Source organism: Acomys minous, assembly GCF_964271855.1.
Source record: "Acomys minous genome assembly, chromosome: 14".
Taxonomy (NCBI): Eukaryota; Metazoa; Chordata; class Mammalia; order Rodentia; family Muridae; genus Acomys; species Acomys minous.
This window is the reverse complement of record NC_140496.1, coordinates 91,009,489-91,022,369: the sequence shown is the minus strand read 5'-3', so window position 1 is coordinate 91,022,369 and position 12,881 is coordinate 91,009,489. Positions and strand designations below refer to the sequence as shown.

Here is a 12,881-nt window from a genome sequence, read left to right as displayed (position 1 = left end):
AATAATTTTTGAGAGATGATATCAGAGACAATCATAAAATATTTTATTTTTCACAGAGTCAGATAGCAAAATATAAGCAATAATATGGATTTGAAAGTTAGATAATAATTAACCGTTTTTAGAATATAACTCCAAATTTCTCTGCATGTGAGTGACAACAGCAGTAGTCTTCTCCATTTCAGTCTTAGGGTGTGTGTGTGTGTGTGTGTGTGTGTGTGTGTGTGTGTGTGTGAACATGCATGCATGTGTGTGTGTGTGTGTTCGTGTGTCTGTGTGTGTGGGTGCAGTATATGCATACATATGGCTGTGTCTGTATGTGTGTGTGTTTGTGTGTGCATTTGTGTGTATATGTGTGTATGTTCTGTTGGGGCTCAAGAAAATATCTTAATATAAAAAGCATTTGTAATGAGTTCTATAAAATAGATATCCAAAATGTTTATCTATTCCTTATCTCTATAGTAACTGTACTCTTCCCAATTGTAAAATTTTCATGGTAAAAAAAATTCATGGATTTAGTTCTCAAAATGTGCTCTCCATATTTTTACCTCTGTTCACAGATAAAACTTCTCCAACATAGTTAAATCTTGAAATTTTCAGTTGTGTAACTTTGGTCATCTCAGAAGCTTTCATGGACTCTTACTCTATAGACCAGGCTGGCCTCATACACAGGGAGATTCATGGGCTCTATGAGCAAATACCCAGAGAACTAATACTACACAAACTGTGGGACTATACAACACTAACAGTTTGTTGTATTTTATTTGCTAGAGGTCATAAAGTTAAATTTGTTAAGTTTTCACACACACACACACACACAGAGAGAGAGAGAGAGAGAGAGAGAGAGAGAGAGAGAGAGAGAGAGACAGAGACAGAGACACAGAGACACAGAGACACAGAGACAGAGAGACAGAGAGACAGAGAGACAGAGAGAGACAGAGAGTTAACTGTTGAAAGGTCAAGAGAACATATTTGGGAAAGGAATGCTTACTGGCTTACTTACTGTCAATCTGCTAGTCTGTGAAATGAGTGTGGCACTTGGGGATGGGAAGCCACGTGCAGGAAGAGGCAAGGGTAAAGGACATAACTATGTCCTCAGTGTTTCTCAGTCACAAAGTGTGGTTTGGGGAAGAACAAGAACTTGCTAGGTATCAAAGTAATAAATGTAAAATGCAGTGAGTCATATCTGACCATGGTTGAAAACACAAACAGGGCAGACTTGTTTACTGACAGTTGAAGATTTTGATCACTAATAGATGAAGCAGGTACTTTGGTGAAGGACAACTCTTTGAAATGCTTAATATTGCATTTTTACCTTGCAGGATCCTGGAGAGGTATTCATTCTGTTGAAAGATGAACTAATTGGTGAAATTCTGGAAGTTGAATTTATATCGCACAGCAAGCGCCTCAAAACCCGGCCAGCACATTGGAATAAGGGTGTCTGGCATATGAAAGCTGCAGGTGAGAAAGTCTGTGTTTTAATAAGAACAAAACCTCTCCCTCAGTTCCTTTCCTGTGATTTATGATAAACGGTTTCACTTCCCTACAGAAACTGGGTTTTCTCTGCAGGTGTTTCCTGTGTTAATTCTCACATGGTCAACATTGTTATTATTAATCTGATTTGCAAAAGTGAGATTGTGTAAATCCTTAAACCTTGGTTTGTTTACCATTTAGGGAAATGACAGCCAGTATCATTAAACACCATTAAATATGTCAGTGGAGAATACTTTGATATATAGTAGCTATTAAATGTGGAATTAAAATTATTTCCTCTGTGTAGCATGAGGAGTCACAGATAATTTTATTTTTATTAAAGAACTTTCTGTTTCCTTTTCTTCTGCCTTTATACCTAGCCTTGTAAAATTTTTGGCTGTTTTATAAAACATAATTCTTTTTTAGTGTTTTCTCATCATGGTACCACTTCAACAGATATTCTTCTCATTACTTTCTTATCTCATTTGTGAAGCTAATTATTTGATTACTCATTTTTGCTTGCTCTATACTAAATTGTGTTGGATTCTAAATTTAAGGCAATAGCCACAAGTGCTTACAGCACAGATACTCATACTGAAATAAAATTTAGCTTATAGACCTTGGAAAGTTTTTACATAAATGGAAGAATATTTGCTAAGAGATGGTTGAACAGTAAAGAGTACATACTGCTCTCACAGAAGACCCAAGGTTGACTCCCAACACCTACTACTTTGAGCTGCTCATAACTTCCTATATTTCCAGCTCCTGGGGCTCTGACACCCTCTTCTGGCCTCCACAGGCACCTACACTCATATACACGTACCCCCCCCACAGATGTACATAGATGTATAACATTAAAAATAATGAAAAACATTGTGAAATTTTTTACAGCATTAAAAATAATCAATTAAAACTTCAAAAATACGAACTTTGTAAATATTTTATATAATCTTATAAGTGTGGAAATACAAAATATTTATAATTTCAAAGTATATTAAGTAAATCTTGATCTAGTGATGATACAGTTCATTTATATTTACAAAATAAGCATTATTACTGAAGTGAATAACTGGGCTATGGATTCTTCACTCAGCTGGCATTGGAGCTGGGTTCTCAGAAGCAAAGCCTTTATTCTAGTAACTTACAAACATCCAGATACTGTTTCCTGTTGGGGAGAAACATGCAGAAATGTGATAATAACTCTCTCTGTCTTTTCTTTACTTTTTTATTCTTAGTCCCTATTATTCTATGTCATATTCTTAAATGATTTAATGAATTAGTACCAGGTTTCAAACTAAGTCTAGTTAAAATAAATCAATACAAAGTGTCAATATTGCAAATTAAGAAGTACTTAAATAATATTTCCCAAGTAGCAAATCAAGATGTCAAATAAAACTGTAGCCACATTACTTAAGATTCTTACTTGATATACCTAACGCCTAGGATAATACAAGCAATAGAATGCACCAATGTTCCTGAAACAATTAAAAGAAAGCATTTTAAAAACGTTTTTAACACTGAAATGGACCAACTTTTAAAAAAATAAGATACTTTAAAATATAGGCAAGAAATGCAAAAATAGGCAAAATTTTATCAATGTAAAAAATAAAAATAACTTCAGCACAGCAAAGGATATGATTGACAGAACTAAGAGAGAGCTACAGAAGTAGAAAAAATATTTTACAAACTATTAAATAAGAGGTTGATATCCAGAAAATACATAAAATTCAATAACAACAGTAGTGCTATAAAGTCTTACACTTTTTGTTGTTGTTTTTAATTGTTTTGTTGGCTTTTTAAATTATTTGCCTGCTTTTTTCCTAAAGAGGGAGAAAGGAGACATAGAGGTAGATGAATGAGGAGTTTGGGAGGAGATGGGAAAGAGAAAGAAAGCTGTGATCAAAATATATAAATTCTCAATTATCAAAAAAAAAAAAAGGAAATCATATAAGTAGACACTTAAAAGAACAAGTGATGACAAATACATGGCAAAATGTTCAAGATTCCAAATATCAGGGACTACAATGATGACATCATACCACGCCATCTCACTACATCAGAACAGCTATCACCAAAGAGACAAAAAGTAGCAAAGCCTAACGGCGCTGTGGAGAACAGAACTCCTATCGTTGGTGAGAATCAGACAGGACAACACTATGGAGGGAAAGCCTCCTTAGACAGCTGAAAATAGCTTGCCATCTGTCCTGCGGTTCCAACCAGGGGCATACCCCAAAGGGAAAATACGTGTATAAAGGAGGAGTCTGCCCTCTCATAGCGATTGCAGAACTGTTCCCAATAGCCAAGGAATGCAGTCAACCTCCATGCTCATTAATAGAGAAACAAATAGATAACGAAAATGTGTAATTTCTCTGTATTTGCATGAATATAATTCAACCAAGTAAGATTTGACACAAGTTGAGTGAAAATTAAAGACATTAAGCGAAACACGTTATGTAGAGAAAAATGGATACCATGTGGTGTCACTCATTTGTGGAATTTGAGCTGAGCTACATCTTAAAGAAACTGAACCAGTAATTTTTGAATTTTATAAGAGATATAATACTACTACCACGTTTCCAGATAGAAACAATGCAAAGAAAAATTATCCAGTTCCATATTCTACAATACTCAGAAGGAAGGAAATTCTCACGCTAGGTTCCCAGATGACATTTCTTTCCCTTTGACCTACGTCAGCACCGCAGTCTGAGATGTGCACCTGAGAGAGGGCCGTCTCGTTTAGTGCCAGCCTCTGTTCTTTCAGCTCAATAATTTGATGTTTTTGTAATCACGTGATTTTCCCCCAAGGATCCAATTTTTCCTAATGGTATATATGGCTGAAGCAATTTGAAATTACTATAGTTCCAGCTTATAGCTAAGTCTTAAAAGCATGCTAAAGTTTTCAACCAGAAAGATTAACTAATTTCTATGCAGAAGAAACAGCATTCCTCTGCTAGCAGCAATACCAGGAGGACACAAACCTAACAGCAGGGGGGAAACTAATTAAAAGTTGAAAGAAATATGCAATGCATGAGCAAAATATTGACTTTTATATTAATTGTGAAGCTGTACTCTAGATAATATAAATTATAACTTCATATCTCAAGAAAAGAGCATTAATGGTACATCAGGAGACTGCTTCCTGTGCTGAGCTTCATGGGAAAGAAACAACTGATTAGTAAACTTCTGTTCAATTTATGATTTCTAGGTATTATGCTGGAAGACAATTTTAAATGTTTTGGGCTGAGCTTTATATAAAATCTACCAAAACCACATTTATTTGGCTCTGGCAACACCAATCTCCTCTTAACCACATGGTCACCACATTAGCTCACGAGGTGTATGGTTTAACACTGATCCTCTGTTCCGATTTCTCTTACTTCCTGTTGGAACCCTGTTTTTGTTATTTTTAGAAGACAGTAATATTTTGGTGCATATCATTTTTAAATACAAGTTAAATATATTTTCAAGAATGTGGAAGAATGATATTTTAGCTCCTTGATCTTGTTTTGTTGAAGATTCCTTTTACTGGCTTTGAATTTGCCTGAACTAAATGATAAGAGGTGTATTAACTTCTTCAATAGATGACTCAAAATTAGTACCTAATTGTTAAGAAACTTAAACATTCACTCACAGCTGTTCTGTATGTTGGTCTTTTCATGAGATTTCTTCTGAACCCTAGTTTTTGAATGACTTTTTTTTTCAGAAGAATTTGAAAAATATCTGCGTGATAGATTAAAAGCTGTTAAAATTTGCTTTTCAAATAGACCTAAAGACAATTTTTGCTTATATTTGCTACACTAAAATATTACTCTTGAATTTAAATTATTGTTTATTTTTTTAATAAAAAGTCCCAGAGTTTTTAAAAAAAATATTGATATATTACAGTAGAATTCAAGATATAGCTTATTAGTCATTTTGAACAACTGGAATAGATTCTGGCTGCTGAATACTAAGGAATTATGTAAAGATTATTTACATCGTTACACAAAGTATATCAGTAAAAAGAAATAACTTAGTAATTTGCTTTTTGACATAATTTTAGCAAAAGTTTTTTTTCTTTTAAGTTTCTTTAATCTAAATGTGTACATTTTGTGTTTTCAAGCACTAAATATAAAAAAAAATTCTAAGTGTTAGAAGCTAAACACTAGAGCTTCGTAAAGGGTTCCTTGGTAGTCCAGGTTGTAATGATACACTGTGTGCATTATACTCGGCTCTTAACTCTTGCTTGTTTTTTATAAGAATTTCCAGCTGGTTCAGTCACTGTCAATGTCTACTGTGATGGAATCATCAAGGCCACAACAGAGATTAAATACTGCTCAGCAGCAAAAGCAACAGAAAGTCCATTTAGAGTGTCAGACCCAGGCAACAGTTTGTGCCAGGTAAGTTGATCTGCCTAGCCAGCTAGTCACGGTATATGCTAAAGGACCAATGCAGGAAGAAAGGATTCTTTATTTGGTGTAAGGTTTGGTGGAATGTCAGTGGAAAGACCATCCACAGGAAGGAAGGAAGGAAGCCACCCTCTGAGGTGGAGGGATACAGACAAATTACTTTGCCTCAGTCAGGTCATTCCAGATAATGCCAGCCAAAGGCAGCTTACAGCCATTACATCATGATTATCAGGACAGGCTCAATTTAAAGCTGCCATGGACCAGATGGATAATAGAAGAGAGAGAATCAAGGAGCGCCATTGAGAAATGAGTTTCTTCACTTAGATGTGAACAACACAAACAAAACAAAATCAGACTGTTTATCTGATGTTTTAAGACTATGTCTTAAAGCTACCACCAAATAGGCGGAACCTGGAAGAAATCTTGTGTCTACTTTCATGTGGACATTGTTAGATTGTTCTTAGTTTCATTTCACAGTTATGTGACCGTAAAAATTATTGAACCATCCATGTTTATTGAGAATTCTAGGTAGGCCGGGCAGTGGTGGTGCACACCTTTAATCCCAGCATGCAGGAGGCAGAGGCAGGCAGATGTCTGTGAGTTCGAGATCAGCCTGGTCTACAGAGCAAGTTCTAGGACAGCCATAGATGTTACACAGAGAAACTGTGTATCAAGAAACAACAAAACAAAAGCAAACAAAGAAGTCTAGATGAACTAAAGCCATCTGTGTTATATGCAAAAGGATCCTCATCTCCAGATCTTTCCTTTCATGTGGCAAAATCTTGCTCAGGAATGGGGATTTCATGAAGTATTGCTGGCCTCCTTGAAGAGCCTATTCTTGGAAATTTTCCCCATTAGTGTTGGCCATATGAAAGAATCTGAAGGCTTTTTCAGAGAACTTAAGCCATGAGTTTGGTTTCTTCATTTTTAAAAAACTTGACCCAGTTTTAATAGGAAGAAATCTGCTTTGTATGGAAGCGTATCGTTTATGCATTTAATCCACTGAGTATCAAAATGAAATAAATATTTTAACATGAAGTATAAATTTTGTGATATTTGATGTTATATGAGAAGTGTGAAACTTTTTTTGCCACTTGACCATTAGAATTATAAACTTTGCTTAATTTTCATGCTGAGAGAGACGGTCAGGAGGGAGCAGAAGGGGCAGGAGGGTTGATTCAGCCAATGTGATCTTTCCGTTTACCACGAAAAGTCTTTCCTGATCTGTAGCAAAATTGCCAATGACGGTGACAGCCTTATGTGATTGACACTTGGGACTTTCTTTGGCATTCTTCTTTATGAGTGACACATTTTAGGACAACAGAAAAGGCAAGTGTCTTAGAAAAGGACAGAGAGTGAAATACCACTTGTCAGACTGGCACGTCTGAGGACATTTGATAAAAATGCCTATACTGCAGTCATAAAACAAGTGCAATCGTAATAGCTTGAAATATCAATTGCTTCCCTTTCTTGTGACAAGTCCACCCTGCCTTGTACTTAAAAGTCTGTTCATAACTAAAACTTAATAAATGGGATATACAGAGTTCTCTGTCTACAGCTGGTGTAGAAATAAAATAGTCTCCAAATACATGTCTGTCCTGTTTTTAATGCCAGGGGGCAATTTGTACATAGTGAAAATGAAATATTTGACTTTGGACAGTTTTTAGAATAAAATAATGTGAAAGTGATGATTTCCTCTCTAGCTTGAAGGATTTTAGCAAACTAGAAAACACTTTGATTTATTTCCAACCTGTGTCTGAAATGGGAGGTAAGAAAGGAACTGTGCCTGTCACATACATAGCATTCCCCTCCCTGCAGGCCCAGGAGCCTGTAAAGGGAGGACAGACTTAGATCCAGCCTTGCTGTCAGGATCAGCATGTGCACTGAGACTGTAAAGGCAGAGCTAGTCATCAGACAGCAAACTTCTGGCTGGCACAGGAGAGACATTAGAGTTAGGGTGAATGTATCTGAATGGAGAGATATGTGAGATTTTGCTTCTGACCTCAGGTCCCAGGCAGTACTGGGGGATTAAGGCAAGCACGCTGAGCTCTGGACAGGTTAACTGGGCCTTAAGCCAGCCCAAGTGTTCTATCAGAGGCCAGAAGAAGCAGCCAGACTTCGGTTCCTTTCCCTAGAGCATAAACTGTATGTGGACTGGGGCTCATCTAAATCTGCACACATTCTCTGTAAACTCACTGTAAGAAAGATCTTACATTTGGTGGGTGATGGACTGCAGGGACATTTCTTTGGTGTGTTTTAAGGTCAGTTGTCTACACTGCTCTGGTGAGTTTGTATAGAACAGTACACTGATTATTCCTTTTTTATGCTGGTGACACTAAACCCAATAGTTTGTGTACTTTGTACCTGACCCACTGAATACTTCTATTCAAAACTCAGCACACATTGTAATCATACTCACCATAATTATTGTTTATTTGGGAGAAAATGCACCGGCAAGTGTGAATTTGTCAACACCCTGTCGGCTTGGTCAACATGGCATACTGTAAAAATCTGCTGTGAACTTCTCCACATGGTTTAATGACAGATATGATTTCAGTAATCCTGAAATTATTAACAAGATCCTTTTGTAGCCACTTAAATGCTATTGGACATATAATAGTGTAAACTCAGTGTGAGTTTGAGGAAAAAGTAATTAATGAGAAATACGTGGGTTTCAGTTTTCACTTTTCCTAGAACTCACAATGAGAGAATTTATGTGCCATTTAAAAGCTATTTAAACACATAGCAATATAACTATTCTATGCATTTAATGAGTTAAAGAACTGATTTTGTTTTTTTAGTGATGTCAATTAGGTTTTAGAACACTTTACCTCACTTAATTTAATAATCTACTTCTTATGTCAGTTTTATCTTTCTTTTTTTTTCCTGAGTGATAAATACTAAAATCCCAGGACAAAGTCTAATTTCTAGAATATCACTTAAAACAGAAAGCATGAGCTACTCAAATTAAAAGAATTTAAACTTAGTTTGGGAGGACGATTAGGAACCAAATCCTAGAGGTTGAAATACTGTAATTTCTCTTTAACTGAGATAATTAAAACCTGTGAGTCTTTCATCCTATTTACAAATGTTAACTGTTTAAAGAAATCATTAAATAAAGTACATAAGTAAAAGTAGGTCAAATGCTAAGAGAATATAGTAATTATTAATCATCCTGTCCTTTAAAAGAACTATAAATTATTGGGTTGTGCCCAGGAAGGACAGATTTTGTCCTTAGGCCCTGCTCTTCTCTCCCTCTACTTCTCACGGGCCAAGGGGAGCAGCTTGCTTCCTCCTACACTTCTCGCATGGTGGTTCTGCCTCGGTACAGACCTAAAAATGGTAAAGCCAGCTGCCCATGAACTGAAACCTCTGAAAATATGAGCCAACACCAACCTCCTCCCTTGTCAATTCTCGCAGGCATTTTTGCTTCAGTGGTGGACACCTCACCACCACCGAAGTCAGTGGGGTTGGAGTGAGGAAAGGCACTGGCTTGGGAAACTGAGACCAGGCAAATTGGCCCACTGTGCTTCTGTACATTAACAGCTCCCTGAAGGGGAATTTCTCTACCCATGAAACTTGGGTGCAGAGGTGTTTCTTTTGAAGAATCTCATCTGGGAACCCTTTCTCTCTCTAGCAACTTTCTAAATTTTCCATCAGACCCTTACGTGTCTCAAAGTGTTGATGTAAAACCTTCCTATTTTTACCATCCCTGTTTGACTAAAGGTGTAAGTGCAGGGAGCAGCACCACTGTTAGCTGGAGGGTTCACCGGCAGCCAACTTCTAATGTCTCAAAGAACAGGAATGTTCAAAGTCGTTCCTATGCACATGGTACAGGGCTCCAAGTCTTTTCCAAGACTGTCTCTTGTCAGAGTGTTCCTTCATTTTTCCTTACTGGATGACCTTCCACCTCCTGTGTTCTTTTTAAGTTGCTATGTACTCTTAACATGCAAAGATATATTATAGTGCCATTCTTCCTGCTACCAAACACACTTGGTTAAAGGATGGGCTATGGCTTTCATCTTTGTAAAACCACAATCTTTCACACAGTTACTTCCTTGTGTATGAGACACAACTGGTATTTATTACTTCAGGATATGAGTAAAAGTCAAGTGACACCTTTTTCTCTAACAGTATTTGAATAATGTAGTGAAAAATTAGTGACTAAGTATGCAAAGAAGAGAGGGAGAGAAGTCAAAACACCCCCTAAAATACTTTGTGGCTCATATATAAAATAACCCACTGCTTCTACAGTCACCAACTCTCAAAAGTGTCTTATACCAGGCAGAAGAAGAATCGTGCTGTCATCCTCCCTTATGTCGCAGTACAGGGGGACCATGAGTTAGTACAATTTGCTATTGGCTTATCAACCTTACAAAAACCTGTCTTGTCTTTCTTATGATCACTAAGAAAATATTAATATGAACAAATGCTGTCTTCTGAAAGGCTCCATGGCTGTCATTCTTTTCTGGATGGCAGCAGTGTGGCAAAGGGGAGATTCGGATGAAACATGGGCATGGGCAGTACACGTTGTAACTTCTTATTAAGTTGTTAACCGCTTTCTTCGTGGGAAATGGGCTCCTTTCATGTGAAATGACTTTTTCAGGTGTCCAATGAAGCATCTAGAACACTTGTTCTCTGTGGTTTCTTAAAACTCAAATATTCCATAAATTTATGTTCAAAGATGAAGTGTTGCATTACTAGATTATAAAAATTCTCTTCTCAAGAGGTTTGGCTTGCAAATAGTGGAGGCTCTCCATGTCTTTTTTAGTTAAAATGTAATGATTATACACATTGGCTTGGCTTCCTGTGGCAGTCCAGTGCATACTGATGAAATCAGCACTACCTCCTCCTCCTTCTCCTCCTCCTCCTCCTCCTCCTCCTCCTCCTCCTCATTCCTCATGTGTACACTACAGTCACGAATGCCCTTCGCACAGTATGCAGTAGGCTATGGTTATCTGCGGCCACTACACTGTGCTCTAGACATTAGAACTTGCCTCTTCAGTCCGTGCTGTTGTGTGCCCACTAATCAGCCTCCTCTGGCTGCCACCTTCACACTTTCCAGTCTCTGCTCCTCACTTTTCCACATTCAGGTTGGGCTCTTCTAACATTTACAGACGAAAGAAATGGTGGTGTTTTCCAAGCTGATGAGCTCAGAGATTCAGGGAGAGAGACTTTCTGTAAGAGACAGGTGGTGATCAATGAGGAAGACAGCCAGTGTTGAATCCTAGCTCCCACATGCATACCCTCATATAGGCATAGATGTATTCAACTCAGGCAGAGAATGTTTACCAAGAGCAACATAGCTTTGCAGACACTGACCCTACAGTTCTCTCCAAGGTAATCTCACTCCTCTTCCTCTACCTAGCAGGTATAATGGATTTGTTTCTTGGTGCAAGTCCTGTACTCTACCATAAGGCCTTTGCACATCTCCTTTACTGAAGTCACTTTTCTCACTTAGTTCATTATAATTTTATATTCCAGTGTATTTTACTCAGTGACATTCTCCCTGATCTCCTAACGTATCTCTTTACAATACTGATGACATTCTAACTTGACACCTACATGAACACTATTTCACAAATTAATGTCTGTCAGTGTATTCAAGACCCCAGAGCACAAAATTGCTTATTCTGTTTATCTGCAGAGAACCACAGATATTGCTAGGCGTATGACTGCTTGATACATACTTTGTTGGGCAAATGAATAAAAGGGTCAGCGAAGTGGACACATTAAGCCTCTCTCCCAACCTCAAGTCACCAAATAATCATAGCTGTGTTCCAGCAACCATTGTAACACAGGCACAGACTTTCTTTTTGAAGTTAGTGGAGTACAAGTGAAATATTAATGCTTCTGAAAGAAGCATAAAGTCAAAGGCCATTGAGGGAATGGTCAAAGAAAATGATTGAAGGAACAAAAGTAATGAGCCTAGTGCTGTTATAAGATTGGGAAATGGCTCTCCAAACAAGCCAAAAGAAAAATGCCAAAACTCCTTTAGGAAGTTGCGAGATCATTTTATAAGCCCTTTTCAAAAGATACATCTTGGAATATGTTAGTCTTATACTTGTTTAATATCTTATCTTATTTCACTACATACTTAGCAAGTTGTTACAAAATTAGTGGTAATAAATGCTTGTTTTCATGTGCATGCCTTTCTCTGCCAACTGTTTCATACGCTTTTTGAATAAAAAAAATTGTCTTTTCAACCGTCTTGAAATATGGACAGAACAACTGACATGAAATATATTGCAATGATCTTTGAGGTATGATAAGCAGGTGCTTGAATAATTATGTAATGTATGCTTATTAAAATGAAATAAGTGAGTGAATTTAAAAAGCAAAGAGGATGAGAAAGTCAGTGTCTTTATACTCTAGTTGATGGCTATGATAAAAATGAGCTCTAGATTCTAGTCTTTTTTCTCATTAATATCATTAATTGTATTATGATACAACTTTCATGGCCAACCAGATAAATGTTGCCTTTCCTTCTCTGCAGCCAGCAAAAAGTCATGGGCCTAAGTAAAAGTCAATGACATGGCATGTCCATGTCAGCCACATACAGATTCAGAAGCATCCATATTATGTAGTCATGCTTCCCTGGCACTGTCTGTCTTATTGTTTGTCTGAAAGGCCAAGCTGAGAGCAATAGACAAACCATCTTCAACTGTGAAAACAGAAAGCTGTTAAACCTCCTAGCATAGGCCTTTGATCCCCAGCCACAAGGAGCTACTCTGTTATCCCTTAACTGGAAATGCTTCTTTCCATGTTTAAAGGGCCAGAGCCTCTCTCTTGTATTAGCCTTTGTCCCTTTGCATCTCCGTATTACAGCAGCAAAACTTACATTACAAATAGCTATGTGGTTTCAGCTTAAAATTTTAGAAGTGAAAATGAACCAATGCGTTTTTGTTCGAGCAGAGAAAAATAGCCATGAGACGTTGTTTCCACAGAGTGCTCTGCAGACTTCTGTCTTGGTTGGGGTGACTCCATTTTGTTGACATCTAAGAACTCCATTAGAAAATGTAA

General features: G+C 37.2%; 1 protein-coding gene across 3 annotated transcripts in view; it reads left to right on the top strand.

The window, feature by feature from the left end:
- The window catches only part of BANK1 (B cell scaffold protein with ankyrin repeats 1), a 248,800-nt gene that overhangs the window by 70,738 nt on the left and 165,181 nt on the right, over nt 1-12,881 (top strand). For all 3 annotated transcript variants that reach the window (XM_084756051.1, XM_084756050.1, XM_084756052.1), the window contains exons 4-5: nt 1,320-1,458; nt 5,710-5,849. In XM_084756051.1, coding sequence (XP_084612177.1) covers nt 1,320-1,458; nt 5,710-5,849 — 279 coding nt within the window. The remainder of the gene's footprint in view (nt 1-1,319; nt 1,459-5,709; nt 5,850-12,881) is intronic.